The sequence below is a fragment of the Pristiophorus japonicus genome, chromosome 32 (assembly GCF_044704955.1).
Source record: "Pristiophorus japonicus isolate sPriJap1 chromosome 32, sPriJap1.hap1, whole genome shotgun sequence".
NCBI lineage: Eukaryota > Metazoa > Chordata > Chondrichthyes > Pristiophoridae > Pristiophorus > Pristiophorus japonicus.
The window spans coordinates 1,377,726-1,403,555 of NC_092008.1; the positions used below are offsets into that span (position 1 = coordinate 1,377,726).

At 55.5% G+C, this 25,830-nt stretch overlaps 1 protein-coding gene across 1 annotated transcript; it reads right to left on the reverse strand.

The window, feature by feature from the left end:
• Nucleotides 1–6,864: 6,864 nt before the first annotated feature.
• LOC139240585 (ubiquitin-conjugating enzyme E2 N) lies at nt 6,865–12,060 on the reverse strand. Its single transcript, XM_070869130.1, has 4 exons — nt 11,955–12,060; nt 9,997–10,243; nt 8,248–8,388; nt 6,865–7,203 (listed from the first exon to the last, which is right to left on the reverse strand). The coding sequence occupies exons 1-4, from the start codon at nt 11,982–11,984 to the stop codon at nt 7,166–7,168; spliced, it is 456 nt and encodes a 151-aa protein (XP_070725231.1). The 5' UTR covers nt 11,985–12,060; the 3' UTR covers nt 6,865–7,165.
• Nucleotides 12,061–25,830: the final 13,770 nt, after the last annotated feature.

Genomic DNA, 25,830 nt, shown 5'->3' on the forward strand with positions numbered 1-25,830 from the left:
AGGGCCGAAGGGCAGCTTGACCGGTCTCCGCGGAGCACCGCGTCCGTCCGTCAGTCCGGGAAAAATGGCCAACCTGACCCCACACAGGGCCGAAGGGCAGCTTGACCGGTCTCCGCGGAGCAGCGCGTTCGTCCGTCAGTCCGGGAAAAATGGCCAACCTGACCCCACGCAGAGCGACTTGGATAGGTTAGGTGAGTGGGCAAATGCATGGCAGATGAAGTATAATGTGGATAAATGTGAGGTTATCCACTTTGGTGGTAAAAACAGAGAGACAGACTATTATCTGAATGGTGACAGATTAGGAAAAGGGGAGGTGCAAAGAGACCTGGGTGTCATGGTACATCAGTCATTGAAGGTTGGCATGCAGGTGCAGCAGGCGGTTAAGAAAGCAAATGGCATGTTGGCCTTCATAGCAAGGGGATTTGAGTACAGGGGCAGGGAGGTGTTGCTACAGTTGTACAGGGCCTTGGTGAGGCCACACCTGGAGTATTGTGTACAGTTTTGGTCTCCTAATCTGAGGAAGGACATTCTTGCTATTGAGGGAGTGCAGCGAAGGTTCACCAGACTGATTCCCGGGATGGCGGGACTGACCTATCAAGAAAGACTGGATCAACTGGGCTTGTATTCACTGGAGTTCAGAAGAATGAGAGGGGACCTCATAGAAACATATAAAATTCTGACGGGGTTAGACAGGTTAGATGCAGGAAGAATGTTCCCAATGTTGGGGAAGTCCAGAACCAGGGGTCACAGTCTAAGGATAAGGGGTAAGCCATTTAGGACCGAGATGCGGAGGAACTTCTTCACCCAGAGAGTGGTGAACCTGTGGAATTCTCTACCACAGAAAGTTGTTGAGGCCAATTCACTAAATATATTCAAAAAGGAGTTAGATGAGGTCCTTACTGCTAGGGGGATCAAGGGGTATGGCGAGAAAGCAGGAATGGGGTACTGAAGTTGAATGTTCAGCCATGAACTCATTGAATGGCGGTGCAGGCTAGAAGGGCCGAATGGCCTACTCCTGCACCTATTTTCTATGTTTCTATGTTTCTATGTTTCTATGACCCCACACAGGGCCGAAGGGCAGCTTGACCGGTCTCCGCGGAGCAGCGCGTTCGTCCGTCAGTCCGGAAAAATGGCCAACCTGACCCCACACAGGGCTGAAGGGCAGCTTGACCGGTCTCCACGGAGCACCGCGTCCGTCCATCCGTCCGGGAATAATGGTCAACCTGACCCCACACAGGGCCGAAGGGCAGCTTGACCGGTCTCCGCGGAGCACCCGTGGCGGGTGAGGCCATTCGAGCCGTCTCATTCTATCCCCGGGGGAGGGAGAGAGAGGTCATTTGGCCCGTCTCATTCTATCCCGGGGGGGGTAGGGGATGGGGCCGTTCGGCCCGTCTCATTCTATCTCCGTCTGGGGGGGGGGGAGAGGCCATTTGGCCCGTCTCATTCTATCCCGGGGGGGGAGGGGATGGGGCCGTTCGGCCCGTCTCATTCTATCTCCGTCTGGAGGGGGGGGGAGAGAGGCTGTTTGGCCCATCTCATTCTATCCTGGGGGGGAGGGGATGGGGCCGTTCGGCCCGTCTCATTCTATCTCCGTCTGGAGGGGAGAGGCTGTTCGGCCCGTCTCATTCTATCTCCGTCTGGAGGGGGGGAAGAGGCCGTTTGGCCCGTCTCATTCTATCCTGGGGGGGGATGGGGCCGTTCGGCCCATCTCATTCTATCTCCGTCTGGAGGGGAGAGGCTGTTCGGCCCGTCTCATTCTATCTCCGTCTGGAGGGGGGGAGAGAGGCTGTTTGGCCCGTCTCATTCTATCCTGGGGGGGAGGGGATGGGGCCGTTCGGCCCGTCTCATTCTATCTCCGTCTGGAGGGGGGAGAGGCTGTTCGGCCCGTCTCATTCTATCTCCGTCTGGAGGGGGGGGCGGCTGTTTGGCCCGTCTCATTCTATCCTGGGGGGTAGGGGATGGGGCCGTTTGGCCCGTCTCATTCTATCACGGGGGTGGGCTGTTCGGCTCATCTTATTCTATCCTCGGTGGGGGGGGGGGGGGGAGAGGGGTTGGTCCAGTCCAGCCATTGCTGGCACTAACCGATCGCCCGTGGCATTGCTCTCGGTGCAAGTTACATCGCGAGAGGCCATTCGGCCCATCTTAGCTCGTTCCAGGACCTGCCCCCGACTTGACTCCATCCAATCGCTTGACGAGTGCTTCCAGCACGTTACGTTCCTGCCGCAGCATCCAAAGGTAATTTATGCGTTTAATGTCTGCTTAAATGATTCAACATTCATCTGGGAGAACATGAGATATAGGAGCAGCAGTCGGCCATTCGGCCCCTCGAGCCTGCTCCGCCATTCAATAAGATCGCGGCTGATCCGATCTTGGGCTCAGCTCCACTTCCCTGCCCGCCCCTTCACTCCCTTATCGCTCAAAAATCTGTCTATCTCCCCCTTAAATATATTCAATGACCCAGCCCCCCACAGCTCTCTGGGGCAGAGAATTCCACAGATTCACCAGAAGAAATTCCTCCTCATCTCCGTCCTAAATGGGCGACCCCTTATTCTGAGACTATGTGCCCCCTAGTTCTAGATTCCCCCACGAGGGGGAAACATCCTCTCTGCATCCACCCTGTCCAGCCCCCTCAGAATCTGATACGTTTCGATAAGATCGCCTCTCATTCTTCCCAACCTTTCTTCATAAGACAACCCCTTCATCTCAGGAATCAACCGAGTGAACCTTTGCTGAACTGCCTCCAATGCAAGTATAATCCTTCCTTAAACACAGAGACTAAAAACTGTATGCAGTTCTCCAGGTGTGGCCTCACCAATACCCTGTGCAGCTGTAGTAGGACTTCCCTGCTTTTATACTCCATCCCCCTTGCAATAAAGGCCAACATTCCACTTGCCTTCCTAATTGCGAGAGTTCCTTGCACGGAAGTTCCTTCTGTGAGCTGACTGTGTAAGGAATACATTCTAAACAAAACAGATGTTTTATCCGCTCATGCACCAGCCCAATCTGTATTGTTTTCTGAATGTTCATGCCATTTAATTCTGGCTGAAGTTTGCTTCTGTGTAATTTTGGTATTTGTAAATAAATCCCACTACCGCTCTTAGCCTGAAGGCAAGCATTTGGCAGTGCAACAATTACTCCATTTTGCAAGAGGCACAATCGTGTAGTGGCCATCCCGCACGGTCTATGGTGCGTTATACCAACATTAATGGGTGATGTGGCATCCTAACCCACTCAAGGCACTGATGATGGAAACAGTCAAATGATAAATGTTGGGAGCAAGCCAGGATTCCTACTCTTGAGGACTCGCCAGCAATTCCTGTGGAGAAGTATCTCTGAGTATACGAGCCTACTTGTGTGTTTTCGTAGCGAGTAAAGCTCTCTCCACACTGTCCCCATGGGAAAATACCGGAGTCCATTACTAAGGAAGCAGTAGCAGGACATTTGGAAAAGCATTAATTCAATCAAGCAGGGTCAACGTGGTCTTATGAAGGGCAAATCATGTTTGACAAATTTGCTGGAGTTCTTTGAGGATGTAGCGAGCAGGGTGGATAAAGGGGGAACCAGTAGATGTCATGTATTTGGATTCCCAGAAGGCATTCGAAAAGATGCCACAGAAGAGATTACTGCACGAGATAAAGGCTCTCGGGGGTTGGGGGTAATATATTCGCGTGGATAGAGAATCGGCGCGAAGAAGAGCAGGGGATGGGCAGAGTTCTCCCCGGTGTCCGAGGGCCCCAATATTTATCCCTCAAACAACAGAACAGATGATCTGGGACATTATCGCATTCGCTGTTTGTGGGAGCTTGCTGTGCGCAAATCGGCGTTACACCAGTGACCACACTCCAAAGGTACGTCATTGGCTGTAAGGCGCTTTGAGACGTCTGGTGGTGGTGAAAGTTGCTATATAAATGCAAGTCTTTATATGTAAATAAAGATGTTGTCATCCCCTTGGGAGCCGGCAGTCTACGACGAATGCCGTTCCCACTCCAGCCTCAGGTGACCTCCCACAATGTGCAGCTTCCGTTTATTTTGAGGGGGAGGGGGCAGGGGGGAGGGGCCTGCCGGGTTGTCGGTACTTAACTAAAACACTAGTTAGGCCGCAGCTGGAGTACTGCGTGCAGTTCTGGTTACCGCATTACAGGAAAGATGTAATTGCACTTGGAGAGGGTACAGAGGAGATTTACCAGGGTGTTGCACTAGAGAGGGTACAGAGGAGATTTACCAGGATGTTGCACTGGAGAGGGTACAGAGGAGATTTACCAGGATGTTGCACTGGAGAGGGTACAGAGGAGATTTACCAGGATGTTGCACTGGAGAGGGTACAGAGGAGATTTACCAGGATGTTGCACTAGAGAGGGTGCAGAGGAGATTTACCAGGATGTTGCACTAGAGAGGGTACAGAGGAGATTTACCAGGATGTTGCACTAGAGAGGGTGCAGAGGAGATTTACCAGGATGTTGCACTAGAGAGGGTACAGAGGAGATTTACCAGGATGTTGCACTGGAGAGGGTGCAGAGGAGATTTACCAGGATGTTGCACTAGAGAGGGTGCAGAGGAGATTTACCAGGATGTTGCACTGGAGAGGGTGCAGAGGAGATTTACCAGGATGTTGCACTGGAGAGGGTACAGAGGAGATTTACCAGGATGTTGCACTGGAGAGGGTACAGAGGAGATTTACCAGGATGTTGCACTGGAGAGGGTACAGAGGAGATTTACCAGGATGTTGCACTAGAGAGGGTACAGAGGAGATTTACCAGGATGTTGCACTGGAGAGGGTACAGAGGAGATTTACCAGGATGTTGCACTGGAGAGGGTACAGAGGAGATTTACCAGGATGTTGCACTAGAGAGGGTGCAGAGGAGATTTACCAGGATGTTGCACTAGAGAGGGCACAGAGGAGATTTACCAGGATGTTGCACTAGAGAGGGTGCAGAGGAGATTTACCAGGATGTTGCACTAGAGAGGGTACAGAGGAGATTTACCAGGATGTTGCACTAGAGAGGGTGCAGAGGAGATTTACCACGATGTTGCACTGGAGAGGGTACAGAGGAGATTTACCAGGATGTTGCACTGGAGAGGGTACAGAGGAGATTTACCAGGATGTTGCACTGGAGAGGGTAGAGGAGATTTACCAGGATGTTGCACTGGAGAGGGTAGAGGAGATTTACCAGGATGTTGCATTGGAGAGGGTACAGAGGAGATTTACCAGGATGTTGCACTAGAGAGGGTACAGAGGAGATTTACCAGGATGTTGCACTGGAGAGGGTACAGAGGAGATTTACCAGGATGTTGCACTGGAGAGGGTACAGAGGAGATTTACCAGGATGTTGCACTGGAGAGGGTACAGAGGAGATTTACCAGGATGTTGCACTAGAGAGGGTGCAGAGGAGATTTACCAGGATGTTGCACTAGAGAGGGCACAGAGGAGATTTACCAGGATGTTGCACTAGAGAGGGTGCAGAGGAGATTTACCAGGATGTTGCACTAGAGAGGGTACAGAGGAGATTTACCAGGATGTTGCACTAGAGAGGGTGCAGAGGAGATTTACCACGATGTTGCACTAGAGAGGGTACAGAGGAGATTTACCAGGATGTTGCACTGGAGAGGGTACAGAGGAGATTTACCAGGATGTTGCACTGGAGAGGGTAGAGGAGATTTACCAGGATGTTGCACTGGAGAGGGTAGAGGAGATTTACCAGGATGTTGCACTGGAGAGGGTACAGAGGAGATTTACCAGGATGTTGCCGGGACTGGAGAATTTTAGCGATGAGGAAAGATTGGAGAGACTGGGGTTGTTTTCCTTGGAACAGAGGAGGCTGAGGGGAGACCTGATTGAGGTGTATAAAATGATGAGGGGCCTGGATAGAGTGGATAGGACCGACCTGTTTCCCTTGGCAGAGGGGTCAACAACCAGGGGGCATGGATTGAAAGTAATTGGGGGGAGGTTTAGAGGGGATTTGAGGGGAAATGTCTTCACCCAGAGGGTGGTGGGGGTCTGGGGTGGAACTCGCTGCCTGAAAGGGGGGTAGAGGCAGAAACCCTCACCACATTTGGATGTGCGCTCGAAGTGACGTAACTTACAATAATTTCAAAATAGGCACTTGAGGGCTACGGTGATAGAGCGAGGGGGAATGGGACTGACCGGATTGTTCTAGAGAGCCAGCATAGATTCGATGGGACGAACGGCCTCCTTCAGTGCTGTTATGGCTCTATGGTTACGGACCCAGAGCTGGAAGGTGGGATTAGGCTGGGATGGCCCGTAGTGGACACGATGGGCCAAAATGGCCTCCTTCCATGCTGTAAGTTTGTGTTTCTATGATTTCCGCTTATTGGCCGTGGGAATAGCGGGTGGGGTGGGTTGAGGGAGTGCAGGAAACCAGCGAGCGCGTGGGGGGGGGGGGGGGGGGGGGGAGTGAACACCAGCGAGCGCGCGGGGGGGAGTGAACACCAGCGAGCGCGCGGGGGAGGGAGTGAACACCAGCGAGCGCGCGGGGGAGGGAGTGAACACCAGCGAGCGCGCGGGAGGCAACGAACGCCAGCGAGCGCGCGGGGGGAGGAATGCCAGCGAGCGCGCGGGGGGGAGTGAACACCAGCGAGCGCGCGGGGGAGGGAGTGAACACCAGCGAGCGCACGGGAGGCAACGAACGCCAGCGAGCGCGCGGGAGGCAACGAACGCCAGCGAGCGCGCGGGGGGAGGAATGCCAGCGAGCGCGCAGGGGGAGGAACGCCAGCGAGCGCGCAGGGGGAGGAACGCCAGCGAGCGCGCAGGGGGAGGAACGCCAGCGAGCGCGCGGGGGGACGAACGCCAGCGAGTGCGCGGGGGGAGGGGCGACGGTTGCGCACAGAGACACGGAGGCAGTCAAGGACCGTACAGTAACCAGGCAACGATTTATTTCTATGTACATCATACACAGCAGGTAACGGGGCCTGTCGCCAGTCGACAGATCGGTTGCAACGAAAGAAAAAAAAATGGCGGCCGCGGCGTTTTCGGAGGCAAACGGTCATAAATAATGTAACTAGAGTCCACAGCGCTTCACGGCCCGCTGGACGTCCGGAGAGGTCGCGGGCGGAGGAGGGGAGAGGTCATCGAGACAGGTGGAGTGAAATGCGGTGGGGGAAGAGGAGGGGGGGGGGGTTCGATGTGTAAATCCCAGGCACCGTCAACTTAGCTGTTCATCGCGTATAATTTGGTCCACGCACGGGCTGCAAAACAAGGCAAGATAGATCAAAGATACAGAGTAAAGCTCCCTCTACACTGTCCCATCAAACACTCCCAGGGCAGGTACAGGGGGTTAGATACAGAGTAAAGCTCCCTCTACACTGTCCCCATCAAACACTCTCAAACACGAGGTATTAGGGACAGGTGACCAAAAGATTGGTCAATGAGGAAGGTTTTAAGGAGCGTGTTGAAGGAGGAGAGGAGAGGGTTTTCGGGAGGGAGTTCCAGAGCTTGGAGCCCAAGCGGCTGAAAGCACAGCCACCAATGGTGGAGCGATGGAAATCGGGGGATGCTCATCTAACAAGCCCAAACCCCATTCAGTACGGCCCCTCCGACAGTGCGGCACTCCCTCAGTACCGCCCCTCCGACAGTGCGGCACTCCCTCAGTACCGCCCCTCCGACAGTGCGGTGCTCCCTCAGTACCGCCCCTCCGACAGTGCGGCGCTCCCTCAGTACCGCCCCTCCGACAGTGCGGCGCTCCCTCAGTGCCGCCCCTCCGACAGTGCGGGGCTCCCTCAGTACTGCCCCTCCGACAGTGCGGGGCTCCCTCAGTACTGCCCCTCCGACAGTGCGGGGCTCCCTCAGTACTGCCCCTCCGACAGTGCGGCACTCCCTCAGTACCGCCCCTCCGACAGTGCGGGGCTCCCTCAGTACTGCCCCTCCGACAGTGCGGCACTCCCTCAGTACTGCCCCTCCGATAGTGCGGGGCTCCCTCAGTACCGCCCCTCCGACAGTGCGGCACTCTCTCAGTGCTGCTCCTCCGACAGTGCGGGGCTCCCTCAGTACCGCCCCTCCGACAGTGCGGCGCTCCCTCAGTACCGCCCCTCCGACAGTGCGGTGCTCCCTCAGTACTGCCCCTCCGACAGTGCGGGGCTCCCTCAGTACCGCCCCTCCGACAGTGCGGGGTTCCTCAGTACTGCCCCTCCGACAGTGCAGGGCTCCCTCAGTACCGCCCCTCCGACACTCCCTCGGTACTGCCCCTCCGACAGTGCGGCGCTCCCTCAGCCCCGCACACTCACAATACCCACCAATCTCGATGGCCTGCGACTCGCTATTTTTCCATTGTTCAGCCACATCGTTGGCGAGTGGATCATCGGGGTTGGGCGCGCTGAGCAAAGCCTGGATCGAGAGCAACACCGTCCGAATCTGGAGAGCCGGGGACCACTTGTCTGGAGTGAGGGGGAGAGAGAGAGATAGAGAGAGAGAGAACAAATACATGGATTTATATACTGCCTTTTATCAACACCGGATGTCTCAAAGCGCTTCACAACCAATGAAGTAGTTTTAAAGTGCAGAGGGAGTGAGGGGAGAGGGGAGGGGGAAGGGAGAGGAGAAGGAGGGAGTGAGGGAGGGGAGAGGGAGGAGTGAGGGAGGGGAGAGGGAGGGGAGAGGGAGGGGAGAGGGAGGGGAGAGGGGGTGAGGGAGGGGAGAGGGGGTGAGGGAGGGGAGAGGGGGTGAGGGAGGGGAGAGGGGGTGAGGGAGGGGAGAGGGGGTGAGGGAGGGGAGAGGGGGTGGGGAGGGGTGAGGGGGTGAGGGAGGGGAGAGGGGGTGAGGGAGGGGAGAGGGGGTGAGGGAGGGGAGAGGGGGTGAGGAAGGGGAGAGGGGGTGAGGGAGGAGGGAGTGAGGGGGGAGGGGAGAGAGAGGGTGGGGGGAGATGGAGGGGGGAGGTAGATGGAGGGGGGAGGGAGTTGGAGATGGAGGGGGGGAGGGAGATGGAGGGGGGGAGGGAGATGGAGGGATGGGGGGGGAGGGAGATGGAGGGGGGAGGGAGATGGAGGGGGGAGGTAGATGGAGGGGGGAGGTAGATGGAGGGGGGAGGGAGTTGGAGATGGAGGGGGCGAGGGAGATGGAGGGGGGGAGGGAGATGGAGGGGGGGAGGGAGATGGAGGGGGGGAGGGAGATGGAGGGGGGGAGGGAGATGGAGGGGGGGAGGGAGATGGAGGGGGGGAGGGAGATGGAGGGGGGAGGGAGAAGGAGGGGGAGGGAGATGGAGGGGGGAGGGAGATGGAGGGGGGAGGGAGATGGAGGGGGGAGGGAGAAGGAGGGGGGAGGGAGAAGGAGGAGGGAGGGAGAAGGAGGGGGGAAGAGGGAGGGGAGAGGGAGAGAGGGGAGGGACGGAGGGAGGGAGGGGTGAGAGGGAGGGAGGGGAGGTGAGAGAGAGGGAGGGGAGGGACGAGGGAGGGAGGGGAGGGACGAGGGAGAGGGACAAGGGAGGGAAGGGAGGGACGAGGGAGGGAGGGGAGGAACGAGGGAGGAGGGGAGGGACGAGGGAGGGGGGAGGGACGAGGGAGGGAGGGAGGGGAGGGGAGGGACGAGGGAGGGAGGGGAGGGACGAGGGAGGGAGGGGAGGGACGAGGGAGGGAGGGGAGGGACGAGGGAGGGGAGGGACGAGGGAGGGGAGGGACGAGGGAGGGGGGAGGGACGAGGGAGGGGGGAGGGACGAGGGAGGGAGGGAGGGGAGGGACGAGGGGGAGGGATGAGGGAGGGGAGGGACGAGGGAGAGGAGGGAGGGACGAGGGAGGGAGGGGAGGGACGAGGGAGGGGAGGGACGAGGGAGGGAGGGGAGGGACGAGGGAGGGGAGGGACGAGGGAGGGGGGGAGGGACGAGGGAGGGAGGGGGAGGGATGAGGGAGGGGAGGGACGAGGGAGGGGGGGAGGGACGAGGGAGGGAAGGGAGGGACGAGGGAGGAGGGGAGGGACGAGGGAGGGGGGAGGGACGAGGGAGGGAGGGAGGGGAGGGGAGGAATGGAAGCTGTCTCCACCCCCTCCCCCCCCACCTTTCAGGATGTCCAGACAGATGCGGCCCAGCTTGTCCACGTTGGGATGGTAGATCTTGGTGACGAAGCGGACCTTGGGGGCGGCCATGGGGTACTCCTCGGGCAGGAACAGCTCCAACTTGAAGTTGCCGCCCTCGAAGGGCGAGTCCTGCGGCCCCGCAATCACCACGTGGAAATACCGGGCGTTGGCATCATCCGGCATGGCACGTATCCCCGGCACGGGCTCCGCCATTAAACGCTGAGTCTCCTGCGGGAATAATCCCAAACCCTCCCGGTCAGTACTGGGGTGGGCAACCGGTTATTGCATACAGTGCGGCGCTCCCTCAGTACTGCCCCTCCGACACTCCCTCAGTACTGCCCCTCCGACACTCCCTCAGTACTGCCCCTCCGACACTCCCTCAGTACTGCCCCTCCGACACTCCCTCAGTACCGCCCCTCCGACACTCCCTCAGTACTGCCCCTCCGACAGTGCGGCGCTCCCTCAGTACTGCCCCTCCGACACTCCCTCAGTACTGCCCCTCCGACACTCCCTCAGTACTGCCCCTCCGACACTCCCTCAGTACTGCCCCTCCGACAGTGCGGCGCTCCCTCAGTACTGCCCCTCCGACACTCCCTCAGTACTGCCCCTCCGACACTCCCTCAGTACCGCCCCTCCGACAGTGCGGCGCTCCCTCAGTACTGCCCCTCCAACACTCCCTCAGTACTGCCCCTCCGACACTCCCTCAGTACTGCCCCTCCGACAGTGCGGCGCTCCCTCAGTACTGCCCCTCCAACACTCCCTCAGTACTGCCCCTCCGACACTCCCTCAGTACTGCCCCTCCGACAGTGCGGGGCTCCCTCAGTACTGCCCCTCCGACAGTGCGGCGCTCCCTCAGTACTGCCCCTCCGACACTCCCTCAGTACTGCCCCTCCAACACTCCCTCAGTACTGCCCCTCCAACACTCCCTCAGTACTGCCCCTCCGACACTCCCTCAGTACCGCCCCTCCGACAGTGCGGCGCTCCCTCAGTACCGCCCCTCCGACAGTGCGGCGCTCCCTCAGTACCGCCCCTCCGACAGTGCGGCGCTCCCTCAGTACCGCCCCTCCGACAGTGCGGCGCTCCCTCAGTACCGTCCCTCCGACAGTGCGGCGCTCCCTCAGTACTGCCCCTCCGACAGTGCGGCGCTCCCTCAGTACTGCCCCTCCAACAGTGCGGCGCTCCCTCAGTACCGCCCCTCAGACAGTGCGGCGATCCCTCAGTACTGCCCCTCCGACAGTGCGGGGCTCCCTCAGTACCGCCCCTCCGACAGTGCGGCACTCCCTCAGTACCGCCCCTTCGACAGTGCGGCGCTCCCTCAGTACCGCCCCTCCGACAGTGCGGCGCTCCCTCAGTACTGCCCCTCTGTCAATGCAGCACTCCCTCAGTACTGCCCCTCCGACAATGCAGCTCTCCCTCAGTACTGCCCCTCCGACAGTGCAGCGCTCCCTCAGCACTCTGTCCCAAATCTCTGCAGGGAGGGAGGGAATCAGAAAAGACATTTAAGAGGCACATTGCTCTCTGACTGTCACAACTTTCTCCTGGATGCCATTGAATGGAAGATAAGGGTCTTTTTTTGGCCATTTTGGGCTGCTCAGGAATTCGGTGCATTTGCAAACATGGATTTACATGTTGCAATGTTTTGAGGAGAGGATGCAAATTGCAAAATACAGAATGCAGGAAGCTGCAGGGTACAGTTGCAAAGGGTGGGGTGCTGGCCTGGGCTGCACTGCAATGCAAGCTCCAGGCTTGAGGCCCAGGGTCTGGGTGCAGGGAGCTGGTTGGAACAGAAGGTGGGGCAGGGCCTGTCTTGGGCCTGGCCTGTTGCAAAGCCTGGGGGCTGCAGCCTGCTGCTTAGCCATGCACAGTGTGCCTGGGCCCCAGGCCCTGCCTGTGCACCAGGCGCGGCCCCTCTGCCTCCTTCCCTCTGCCCAGCATTTACCTTGACAATCCGCCTCGGCAGCCCAGCCATGTCTCTCCCCAGCCCGGCCACAGCGAGCGAAGCAGCGAGTCTGGGAGGTGCAGCGCCACCGCCACCTGGTGCTGGGAGTGTGGTACTGCAGGGGGAAATATCTCCACCTGGTGCTGGCAGTGTGGTACTGCAGGAGAAATATCACCGCCTGGTGCTGGGAGGGTGGTACTGCAGGGGAGATATATCACCGCCTGGTGCTGGGAGGCTGGTACTGCAGGGGAGATATATCACCACCTGGTGCTGGGAGGGTGGTAGCGCAGGGGGAATATCTCCACCAGGTGCTGGGAGGGTGGTACTGCAGGGGGAATATCTCCACCTGGTGCTGGGAGACTGGTACTGCAGGAGGAATATAACCTCCTGGTGCTGGGAGTGTGGTCGTGCAGGGAGGAAATATCTCCACCTCATGGTGGGAGCGTGGTACTGCAGGGGGAAATAGGGGAATATCACCACCTGGTGCTGGGAGTGTGCCACTGCAGGGGGAATATCACCACCTCATCGTGGAACAGTGGTACTACAGGGGAGATATATCACCACCTGCTGCTGGGTGTGTGGTAGTGCAGGGGGAATATCACCGCCTGGTGCTGGGAGTGTGTTACTGCAGGGGGAATATCACCACCTCATTGTGGGACAGTGGTACTGCAGGGGAGATATATCACCACCTGGTGCTGGGAGTGTGGTAGTGCAAGGGGAATATCACCGCCTGGTGCTGGGAGAGTAGTACTGCAGGGGGAATGGCACTGCCTGATGGTGGGAGGGTGGTACTGCAGGGGAAATGGCACTGCCTGATGGTGGGAGGGTGGTACTGCAGGGGAAATGGCACTGCCTGATGGTGGGAGGGTGGTACTGCAGGGGAAATGGCACTGCCTGATGGTGGGAGGGTGGTACTGCAGGGGAAATGGCACTGCCTGATGGTGGGAGGGTGGTACTGCAGGGGAAATGGCACTGCCTGATGGTGGGAGGGTGGTACTGCAGGGAAAATGGCACTGCCTGATGGTGGGAGGGTGGTACTGCAGGGGAAATGGCACCGCCTGATGGTGGGAGGGTGGTACTGCAGGGGAAATGGCACTGCCTGATGGTGGGAGGGTGGTACTGCAGGGGAAATGGCACTGCCTGATGGTGGGAGGGTGGTACTGCAGGGGAAATGGCACTGCCTGATGGTGGGAGGGTGGTACTGCAGGGGAAATGGCACTGCCTGATGGTGGGAGGGTGGTACTGCAGGGGAAATGGCACTGCCTGATGGTGGGAGGGTGGTACTGCAGGGGAATAGCTTGGTGGTAGATTTGAGGGCCTGGTCTTCAAACACTCTTGGCCTCAGGCGGCCGAAGGCTGCACTGGAGGCGGTGCTGGATCTCATCGTCGATGTCTGCTCTTGTTGATAAGAGGCTCCCGAGGTTTGGGAAATGGTCCGCGTTGTCCAAGGCCGCGCCGTGGATCTTGATGACTGGGCGGCGAGGACAGGCTGGGGGAGGACCTTTGTCCTACGGATGTTTAGCGTAAGGCCCTTGCTTTCATACGCCTCAGTAAATACGTCGACTATGTCCTGGAGTTCAGCCTCTGTGTGTGCACAGACGCAGGCGTCGTCCGCGTACTGCCTGCAGCTCAACGACAGAGGTTGGGGTGATCTTGGACCTGGCCTGGAGACGGTGAAGGTTGAACAGCTTCCCACTGGTTCTGTGGTTTAGTTCCACTCCAGCGGGGAGCTTGTCGACCGTGAGGTGGAGCGCGGCGGCGAGAAAGACTGAGAAGAGGGTTGGGGCGATGACGCAGCCCTGTTTGACCCCAGTCCGGACGTGGATTGGGCCTGTGATGGATCCGTTGGTCAGGATCACGGCCTGCCTGTCATCGTGGAGCAGGCGAACATTTGGGGGGCATCCGAAACGGAGGAGGACGCTGCATAGACCCTCGCGGTTCACAGCGTCAAAGGCCTTTGTAAGTTCAAAATTGGGGGCAATATCACCACTTGATGGTAGGAGGACATAAGAACATAAGAAATAGGAGCAGGAGTCGGCCATTCGGCCCCTCGAGCCTACTCCGCCATTTACTACGACCGTGGCTGATCTGATCATGGACTTAGCTCCACTTCCCTGCCCGCCCCCTTATCGGTTAAGAAACTGTCTATCTCTGCCTTAAATATATTCAATGTCCCGGCTTCCACAGCTCTCTGAGGCAGCGAATTCCACAGATTTACAACCCTCCGAGAGAAGAAATTCCTCCATATCTCAGTTTTAAATGGGCGGCCCCTTATTCTAAGACCATGCCCCCTAGTTCTAGTCTCCCCCATCAGTGGAAACATCCTCTCTGCATCCACCTTGTCAAGCCCCCTCATAATCTTATACTTTTCAATAAGATCACCTCTCATTCTTCTGAATTCCAATGAGTAGAGGCCCAACCTACTCAACCTTTCCTCATAAGTCAACCCCCTCATCCCCGGAATCAACCGAGTGAACCTTCTCTGAACTGCCTCCAAAGCAAGTATATCCTTTCGTAAATATGGAAACCAAAACTGCACGCAGTACTCCAGGTGTGGCCTCACCAATACCCTGTATAACTGGAGCAAGACTTCCCTGCTTTTATACTCCATCCCCTTTGCAATAAAGGCCAAGATACCATTGGCCTTCCTGATCACTTGCTGTACCTGCATACTATCCTTTTGTGTTTCATGCACAAGTACCCCCAGGTCCCGCTGTACTGCGGCACTTTGCAATCTTTCTCCATTTAAATAATAACTTGCTCTTTGATTTTTTCTGCCAAAGTGCATGACCTCACACTTTCCGACATTATACTCCATCTACCAAATTTTTGCCCACTCACTGAGCCTGTCTGTGTCCTTTTGCAGATTTTTTGTGTCCTCCTCACACATTGCTTTTCCTCCCATCAGAGGGTGGAACTGCAGGGGGAATACCACCTCCTAATGGTGGGAGGGTTTAATAGCAACATCATCATAGGCAGTCCCTCGGAGTCGAGGAAGACTTGCTTCCACTCTAACAATGAGTCCTTGTCACAGGTGGGACAGACAGTGGTTGAGGGAAGGGGCGGGTGGGACTGGTTTGCCGCACACTCCTTCCGCTGCCTGCGCTTGGTTTCTGCACGCTCTCGGCGACGAGACTCGAGGTGCTCAGCGCCCCTCCCGGATGCACTTCCTCCACTTAGTTCGGACTGGTCTTTGGCCAGGGACTCCCAGGTGTCGGTGGGGATGTTGCACTTTATCAGGGAGGCTTTGAGGGTGGTCCCTTGTAACGTTTCCTCTGCCCACCTTTGGCTCGTTTGCCCGTGAAGGAGTTCCGAGTAGAGCGCTTGCTTTGGGGAGTCTCGTGTCTGGGGGACATGCGGACAATGTGGCCCTGCCCAGCGGAGCTGGTCGAGTGTGGTCAGTGCTTCGATGCTGCCATGCAATGATAGCAGAGCGGTGCTCCAGTCATCCTGGTTAACCCTTGCCACTGGATAAAGGCTTCGTTCTGTCAAAGGCAGAGTCCCGATTGAGGAGATCTTCAAAGTGCTCCTTCCAGAGGGCCCTGACAGCCTCCGTGTCCTTGATGAGTGTTTCCCCGTTCTTGGCCAGGAGTGGAGTTGGCCTTGGGAGTTTGGACCATAGATGACCTTGACTGCAATGAAGAATCCTTGCATGTCGTGGCTGACGGCTGGTTGTTGTATCTCCTGTGCTTTCTCCATCCACCTCCTGTTCTTTAGGCCCCGGATTTTTTTGTTGGACCTCAGCCTTGAGCCGTCTGTAGCGTTGCTTTGTAGCTCCTGAATTGGATTGTTGCTTGAGGCTCAGAAATGCTCTGCGCTTACAATCTATTAGTTCTAAGGTAACTTCGATGGTATGAGACATGAATTGGAGGAGGATTTCCTGGAGTGTATTAGGGATGGTTTTCTAGACTAATATATCGAGGAACTAACTAGAGAGCTGGCCAGCCGAGACTGGGTGATGTGTAATGAGAAGGGACTAATTAGCAATCTTGTTGTGCGAGGCCCCTTGGGGAAGAGTGACCATAATATGGTAGAATTCTTTATTAAGATGGAGAGTGACACAGTTAATTCAGAAACTAGGGTCCTGAACTTAAGGAAAGATAACTTCGACGGCATGAGGCGTGAATTGGCTAGAATAGACTGGCAAATGATACTTAAAGGGTTGATGGTGGATAGGCAATGGCAAACATTTAAAGATCACATGGATGAACTTCAACAATTGTACATCTCTATCTGAAGCAAAAATAAAACGGGGAAGGTGGCTCAACCGTGGCTAACAAGGGAAATTAAGGATAGTGTTAAATCCAAGGAAGAGGAATATAAATTGGCCAGAAAAAGCAGCAAACCTGAGGACTGGGAGAAATTTAGAATTCAGCAGAGGAGGACAAAGGGTTTAATTAGGAGGGGGAAAATAGAGTATGAGAGGAAGCTTGCTGGGAACATAAAAATTGACTGCAAAAGCTTATATAGCTAATTGAAGAGAAACAGATTAGTGAAGACAAACGTAGGTCCCTTGCAGTCAGACTCAGGTGAATTTATAATGGGGAACAAAGAAATGGCGGACCAGAAAAACAAATACTTTGGTTCTGCCTTCACGAAGGAAGACACAAATAACCTTCCGGAAGAACTAGGGGACCGAGGGTCTAGTGAGAAGGAGGAACTGAAGGAAATCTATATTAGACGGGAAATTGTGTTAGGGAAATTGATGGGATTGAAGGCCGATAAATCCCCAGGACCTGATAGTCTGCATCCCAGAGTACTTAAGGAAGTGGCCCTAGAAATAGTGGATACATTGGTGATCATTTTCCAACAGTCTATCGACTCTGGATCAGTTCCTATGGACTGGAGGGTAGCTAATGTAACACCACTTTTAAAAAAAGGAGGGAGAGAGAAAACGGGTAATTATAGACCGGTTAGTCTGACATCAGTAGTGGGGAAAATGTTGGAATCAATTATTAAAGATGAAATAGCAGCGCATTTGGAAAGCAGTGACAGGATCGGTCCAAGTCAGCATGGATTTGTGAAAGGGAAATTATGCTTGACAAATCTTCTGGAATTTTTTGAGGATGTAACTAGTAGAGTAGACAAGGAGAACCAGTGGATGTGGTGTATTTGGACTTTCAAAAGGCTTTTGACAAGATCCCACACAAGAGATTAGTGTGCAAAATTAAACACATGGTATTGGGGGTAATGTACTGATGCGGATAGAGAACTGGTTGGCAGACAGGAAGCAGAAAGTCGGGATAAACGGGCCCTTTTCAGAATGGCAGGCAGTGACTAGTGGGATGCCGCAGGGCTCAGTGCTGGGACCCCAGCTCTTTACAATATACATTAATGATTTAGATGAAGGAATTGAGTGTAATATCTCCAAGTTTGCAGATGACACTAAGTTGGGTGGCAGTGTGAGCTGTGAGGGGGATGCTAGGAGGCTGCAGGGTGACTTGGACAGGTTAGGTGAGTGGGCAAATGCATGGCAGATGCAGTATAATGTGGATAAATGTGAGGTTATCCACTTTGGGGGCAAAAGCACGAAGGCAGAATATTATCTGAATGGCGGCAGATTAGGAAAAGGGGAGGTGCAACGAGACCTGGGTGTCATGGTACATCAGTCATTGAAAGTTGGCATGCAGGTACAGCAGGCGGTGAAGGCGGCAAATGGTATGTTGGCCTTCATAGCGAGAGGATTTGAGTATAGGAGCAGGGAGGTGTTACTGCAGTTGTACAGGGCCTTGGTGAGGCCTCACCTGGAATATTGCGTTCAGTTTTGGTCTCCTAATCGGAGGAAGGACATTCTTGCTATTGAGGGAGTGCAGTGAAGGTTCACCAGACTGATTCCCGGGATGGCGGGACTGACATATGAGGAGAGACTGGATCGGCTGGGCTTATATTCACTGGAGTTTAGAAGGATGAGAGGGAATCTCATAGAAACATATAAAATTTTGACGGGATTGGCCAGGTTAGACGCAGGAAGAATGTTCCCGATGTTGGGGAAGTCCAGAACCAGGGGACATAATCTAAGGAGAAGGGGTAAGCCATTTAGGACCGAGTTGAGGAGAAACTTTTTCACTCAGAGAATTGTGAACCTGTGGAATTCTCTACCGCAGAGAGTTGTTGGGGCCAGTTCGTTAGATATATTCAAAAGGGAGTTAGATGTGGCCCTTACGGCTAAAGGGATCAAGGGGTATGGAGAGAAAGCAGGAATGGGGTACTGAGGGAATGATCAGCCATGATCTTATTGAATGGTGGTGCAGGCTCGAAGGGCCGAATGGCCTGCTCCTGCACCTATTTTCTGTGTTTCTTGGAACTCCTGATCATTTTCATCAAACCAATCCTGGTGTTTTCTGGTTGAGTGACCAAGTGTCTCTTCACAGGCACTGGTTATAGAGGCCTGGAGGGCAGGCCAAGCACTGTGGGCATTCAGCATCTCAGGGTCATCAAGGCACGCCAGATTGGCTGTGAGGCGCTGGCTATATAGGGCTCTCTTAGCTGGGTCTTTGAGTGCCCCGGCATTAACTGTTTTGCGGCCTTAGTAGCGGAAGCAAGTCATCCTCGTTCGAGGGGATGCAATCGCTGGGGGGGGGGGGGGGAACAGCACCCCCTGCTGGTGGGAGGATTCAATAGCACCGTGCAATGGTGGTGACCCCTGTTGGTGGGAAGATGCAACTGCTGAGGGGGAACATCGCCGCCTGTTGGTGGGAGGGTGGCACTACAGGGGGAATGGCACCACCTGGTGGTGGAAAGATTCAATAACACCGTGCAGTGGTGATCGCGGAGGGATGTGATCAGGGCCAAGTGGATTCAGGGGCCCAGGGGCAGCACGGACGCAGCCCACACTGTGTGCGTTATGTTGTGCACACTAGCTCCGTGCAGCAGAGCTGGTCTCCAGTCGTCCTGGTTAACCCTTGCCCCTGGACCCAGACCTCGCTCTGTCGAGCCCGTGTGGTGGCTGGTGTGCAACGGTCACCCCACGTTAAAAAAATCCACCCACAGGCATCTCCCACCCTTCAGGATGTGGTACATAGAAAATAGGTGCAGGAGTAGACCATTCGAGCCTGCACCACCATTCAATAAGATCATGGCTGGTCATGCAACCTCAGTACCCCATTCCTGCTTTCTCTCCATACCCCTTGATCCCTTTAGCCGTAAGGGCCACATCTAACTCCCTTTTGAATATATCTAACGAACTGGCCCCAACAACTCTCTGTGGTAGAGAATTCCACAGGTTCACAATTCTCTGAGTGAAGAAGTTTCTCCTCATCTCGGTCCTAAATGGCTTACCCCTTATCCTTAGACTGTGTCCCCTGGTTCTGGACTTCCCCAACATCGGGAACATTCTTCCTGCATCTAACCTGTCCCGTCCCGTCAGAATTTTATATGTTTCGATGAGATCCCCTCTCATTCTTCTAAATTCCAGTGAATATAAGCCCAGTTAATCCAGTCTTTCTTCATATGTCAGTCCTGCATCCCGGGAATCAGTCTGGTGAACCTTCGCTGCACTCCTTCAATAGCAAGAACGTCCTTCCTCAGATTAGGAGACTAAAACTGAACACAATACTCATTTGAAACACCAGTGAACTCATCCTTTTTTTTGGTGTGGAAACAAGTCATCCTCGTTTTGAGGGACCGCCTTTGACGATGCAGTGATAATGACCCCTGTTGGTGGGAGGATGCAACTGCTGTGGGAAGTAGCACCGCCTGTTGGTGGGAGGAATAAACTGCACATGGAGATATAGCACCGCCTGTTGGTGGGAGGAATAAACTGCACATGGAGATATAGCACCACCTGTTGGTGGGAGGAATTAACTGCACATGGAGATATAGCACCGCCTGTTGGTGGGAGGAATAAACTGCACATGGAGATATAGCACCGCCTGTTGGTGGGAGGAATTAACTGCACATGGAGATATAGCACCGCCTGTTGGTGGGAGGAATTAACTGCACATGGAGATATAGCACCACCTGTTGGTGGGAGGAATAAACTGCACATGGAGATATAGCACCGCCTGTTGGTGGGAGGAATTAACTGCACATGGAGATATAGCACCGCCTGTTGGTGGGAGGAATAAACTGCACATGGAGATATAGCACCGCCTGTTGGTGGGAGGAATTAACGGCACATGGAGAAATAACACCGCCTGTTGGTGGGAGGAATAAACTGCACATGGAGACATAGCACCGCCTGTTGGTGGGAGGAATTAACTGCACATGGAGAAATAGCACCACCTGTTGCTGGGAGGAATTAACTGCACATGGAAAAATAGTACCGCCTGTTGGTGGGAGGCCTAAACTACACAGCACAATGGTAGTGATGCCTATTGGGGGGTGGGTGGGGGGGAGGATGGAACTGCAAGGGGGCGAATAGCACCGGCTGCTGGTAGGAATTGCACACTATACAGGGGAAATAGCTTAGGGTGGTCTTTAGACCCAGGGACTCCCAGGTGTCGGTGGGGGATGTTGCACTTTATCAGGGAGGCTTTGAGGGTGGTCCCTTGTAACGTTTCCTCTGCCCACCTTTGGCTCGCTTGCCATGAAGGAGTTCCGAGTAGAGCGCTTGCTTTGGGAGTCTCGTGTCGGGGGCATGCAGACAATGTGGCCCTGCCCAGCGGAGCTGGTCGAGTGTGGTCAGTGCTTCAATGCTGGGGATGTTGGGCCTGGTCGAGGACGCTAACGTTGGTGCCTCTGTCCTCCCGGGGGATTTGCAGGATCTTGCGGAAACAGCGCTGGTGGTATTTCTCCAGCGACTTGAGGTGTCTGCTGTACATGGTCCATGTCTTTGAGCCATCCCTCAGCACTGCACTGGGAGAGTCAGCCTAGATTTTTGTGCTCAAGGCTCTGGAGTGGGACTTGAACCCACAACCTTCTGACTCAGTGCGGGAGTGCTGCCCACTGAACCACAGATGACACATATACGCCTACAACATGTACACACACTCTAACAAGATATTGAAGAATACATCCAAGGAAGGTTACAGAAACTCAAGAGCTCATATTTCTCCCCCTTGGACAGGTTCGCTCGCACATAATTGCCGATGCTCAGCTTTAGTCCATAATCCCCGTTCTCTTCTGACAAAGGGTCATGCACCCGAAACATTAACTCTGTTTCTCTCTCCACAGATGCTGCCTGACCCGCTGAGATTTCCAGCATTTTGCTGTTTGTATTATCCCTGACCTCATTCTCTGTTCTGTTCCATCAGACCCCCGTCAGACTTGAACTTGAAATACGCACCATCGAAAACACCAAACAACAGCTTCTGACTGAAGGTAATCCACCCCAGCCCGGTTCGCAATATCCCTGCGCATTAACTAACACTCAGGATTTGCAAAAAAATATCACCCTTTCAACCCCTCCCCGAGCCCCACTCCTCGAGGCCATCGCCCCCAGACCCTGCCATTACCTGCCTGTGGCTCCTCCCTCAGCCCCAGCTGTGTGGATGCAATGTCAAACCGACAGCCCAGTGACAGCGTCCAACGAGAACAGAGGTCGGGAGATCAGCCATGATCTCACTGAATGGCGGAACAGGCTCGAGGGGTTGAATGACCTACTCCTGTTCCGACGTTCCTGGCAGCACGGGCCAGTCCACACTGCGATACAAGAAATAGGAGCAGGAGTCGGCCACACAGCCCCTCGAGCCTGCTCCGCCATTTAATACGATCATGGACTCAGCTCCACTTCCCCGCCCGCTCCCCGTGACCCTCATCGTTTAAGAAACCGTCTATTTCCGTCTTAAATTTATGCATGGTCCCAGCTGGGGCTCGCTTGCCGTGTGGGAGTTCCGAGTCGAGCGCTTGCGTTGGGAGTCTGGTGAATAGCAGTGACCCCTGTTCCCAGGAGGACCAAACAGCACCAGGACGACTGAACCACAGGTTGCGGTTAAAGGAAATTGCAGCCGCTACAGCCGTCCTCGGTTATCAATGTGGGTAAACCGCTGGTTAACGTGTCCAGAAACTGGCTGGATGAGCTCAGGGTGTCGACGGGGCATAGAAATTAGCTGCAGTACACCCTCAAACATTCAGTTATCCCCCCCGACCACGTAAACCCGCAGGTTCGTGTCATGATCGTCAGTATTTGAAGAAAATTCCTCAAATCAGGAGAAGTCGTTCCCCAATAAAGTACGTAATTTAGAGAGGCTCCCTGCTCTGCGCGTCATGAACGCCCGCGTCAATGTCGGGATGTTTCGGAGAGATACATCAATGAGCCGCAGCTCAGTGGGCAGTACACTTCCCTCAATCAGAAGGTTGTGGGCTCAAGTCCCACTCCTGAGACTTGAGCACAAAATTCCAGGCTGACACTCCCAGTGCGGTACTGAGGGAGCGCCGCACTGTCGGAGGGGCGGTACTGAGGGAGCGCCGCGCTGTCGGAGGGGCGGTACTGAGGGAGCGCCGCGCTGCGCTGTCGGAGGGGCGGTACTGAGGGAGCGCCGCACTGTCGGAGGGGCAGTACTGAGGGAGCGCCGCACTGTCGGAGGGGCGGTACTGAGGGAGCCCAGCACTGTCGGAGGGGCAGTACTGAGGGAGCGCCGCACTGTCGGAGGGGCAGTACTGAGGGAGCGCCGCGCTGTCGGAGGGGCAGTACTGAGGGAGCGCCGCGCTGTCGGAGGGGCAGTACTGAGGGAGCGCCGCACTGTCGGAGGGGCGGTACTGAGGGAGCCCCGCACTGTCGGAGGGGCGGTACTGAGGGAGCTCCGCACTGTCGGAGGGGCGGTACTGAGGGAGCCCCGCACTGTCGGAGGGGCGGTACTGAGGGAGCCCCGCACTGTCGGAGGGGCGGTACTGAGGGAGCCCCGCAGTCGGAGGGGCTGTATTTCGGATGAGACGTTAAACCGAGGCCCCGTCTGCCCTCTCGGGTGGATGTAAAAGATCCCGGGGCCACTATTGGAAGAAGAGCAGGGGGAGTTCTCCCCGGTGTCCTGGGGCCAATATCTATCCCTCGACCAACAGACGATCCGGGTCATTTTCACATCGCTGTGTGTGGGAGCTTGCTGTGCGCAAATTGGCGTTTCCCACAATGCAACAGGGAGCGCACTCCGAAACAAAGTGCTTCATTGGCTGTGAGGCGCTTGAGACGTCCTGAGGGGGTGAAAGGCGCTATATAAACGCAAGTCTTTTATTCGGGTCAGAATGGAATGTATAATTTATTAATTTGGGACAGTTTCGGTACAAAGCCCTATATTTAAGAAAATCACCACAGAGACCAGCGATTCCAGCGAGTAACATAATGACAAGTCGAGAACCTGACACCCACCGCGCGCTCTGAGCCGCGTGTGGAGAAACTGATTTATATAATGCCCATGTCACCCCCACTGTCGCCGGTTTCTCCTCTCCTCAAACTTCAGCGACTTGTCTGGGTGGCCCCGTGGATCCTCACCGGGGTACAGCTCCATGGGTGCCAAGTGAACCCCCCTCCCCACACTGGGGCACAGGTCCACTGGTGTGGTCAAGCAACACCAAGGGTCAGCGATTGTGGGGGGGGGGGGGGGGGGGGAGGGAGGCAGTGAGGGACAGGAGGGGGTGGGGGGGAGCTCCCTAGTCCAGAGGTCCCAGGACAGGTCGAGCAAGTGATCAGGAAGGCCAATGGTATCTTGGCCTTTATTGCAAAGGGGATGGAGTATAAAAGCAGGGAAGTCTTGCTCCAGTTATACAGGGTATTGGTGAGGCCACACCTGGAGTACTGCGTGCAGTTCTGGTCTCTGTATTTAAGGAAGGATACACTTGCTTTGGAGGCAGTTCAGAGAAGGTTCACTCAGTTGATTCCGGGGATGAGGGGGTTGCCTTATGAGGAAAGGTTGAGGAGGTTGGGCCTCTACTCATTGGGAGTTCAGAAGAATGAGAGGTGATCTTATCGAAACGTATAAGATTATGAGGGGGCTGGACAAGGTGGATGCAGAGAGGATGTTTCCACTGATGGGGGAGACTAGAACTAGGGGGCATGGTCTTAGAATAAGGGGCCGCCCATTTAAAACTGAGATGAGGAGGAATTTCTTCTCTCAGAGGGTTATAAATCTGTGGAATTCGCTGCCTCAGAGAGCTGTGGAAGCCGGGACATTGAATAAATTTAAGACGGAGATAGACAGTTTCTTAACCGATAAGGGGGCGGGCAGGGAAGTGGAGCTGAGTCCATGATCGGATCAGCCATGGTCGTATTAAATGGCGGAGCAGGCTCGAGGGGCTGAATGGCCGACTCCTGTCCCTAATGTAACAAGCTCGAGGGGCTGAACGGCCTCCTCCTGTCCCTAATGTAACAGGCTCGAGGGGCTGAACGGCCTCCTCCTGTCCCTAATGTAACAGGCTCGAGGGGCCGAATGGCCGACTCCTGTTCCTAATGTAACAGGCTCGAGGGGCTGAACGGCCTCCTCCTGTCCCTAATGTAACAGGCTCAGGGCTGAACGGCCTCCTCCTGTCCCTAATGTAACAGGCTCGAGGGGCTGAACGGCCTCCTCCTGCTCCGGTTTCTTATGTTCGTATGAGTTGTTGTGATCGGGAACGCGCTGCCTGAAAGCTCGGTGGAAGCAGATGTGTTCAGTTGCCGCTGGTGTGTGTGTGAGGGGAGGGGGGGGCCTGATTTCCAGTGTCGGGGTGGGGAGGAGGAAGAGGAGAGGACCTGGAAGCTCAGGGGGACCACCACGGGTTCGGACACCTGCAGAAACTGGAGTCGAGGCGACCCAGCGATAGGTCAGTCGAGTTGAGTCGCAGCTCGGCCGAGATCCGATTGAAGGGCGGAATGGGCCACCCCCCTCCTGTCGCTGTGCGGAGGTCGCGCTCTTACCCCGGGAGTCCAGGGTTACGGGGAGCGGGCGGCGAACTGGAGCGGAGCCCCGGGATCCCATCAGCCGCGACCAGTTGAACGGCAGAGCAGACTCGAGGGGCCATGTGGCCGACTGCTGCTTGCTACAATCGCTGTGGCCCAGATCCCCCCCACCCCCCCCCCCACAGGCCCAGCGGCCCGACAGGTAGGCCGACGAGAGCCGCGTAGGTTTATCGGACGGCGATGGGTCGAAGGCACCGATCGACCAGGAGAGGAGAGTTGAAAAGGTGGGACAACCGTGGTACCAGTGATGAGAGAGAGAGAGAGAGAGAGAGAGAGAGAGAGAGACAGAGAGAGAGAGAGAGAGAGAGAGAGAGAGACAGAGAGAGAGAGACAGAGAGACAGAGACAGAGAGAGAGAGAGAGACAGAGAGAGAGACAGAGAGAGAGAGAGACAGAGAGAGAGACAGAGAGAGAGACAGAGAGAGAGAGAGAGAGAGAGGAGAGACAGAGAGAGAGAGAGAGAGAGAGAGAGAGAGAGAGAGAGAGACAGAGAGAGAGAGAGAGAGAGAGAGAGACAGAGACAGAGAGAGAGAGAGAGAGACAGAGAGAGAGAGAGAGAGAGAGAGAGACAGAGACAGAGAGAGACAGAGACAGAGACAGAGACAGAGAGAGAGAGAGAGAGAGAGACAGAGAGAGAGAGAGAGAGAGAGAGACAGAGAGAGAGACAGAGAGAGAGAGAGACAGAGAGAGAGAGAGAGACAGAGACAGAGACAGAGACAGAGAGAGAGAGAGAGAGAGACAGGAGAGAGAGAGAGAGAGAGACAGAGACAGAGACAGAGACAGAGACAGAGACAGAGACAGAGAGAGAGAGACAGAGAGACAGAGAGACAGAGAGAGAGAGAGAGAGAGAGAGAGACAGAGAGAGAGACAGAGAGAGAGATAGACAGAGACAGAGAGAGAGACAGAGAGAGAGAGACAGAGAGAGAGAGACAGAGACAGAGACAGAGGACAGAGACAGAGACAGAGACAGAGAGAGAGAGACAGAGAGACAGAGAGACAGAGAGAGAGAGAGAGAGAGAGAGAGAGAGACAGAGAGAGAGACCAGAGAGGAGAGAGAGACAGAGACAGAGAG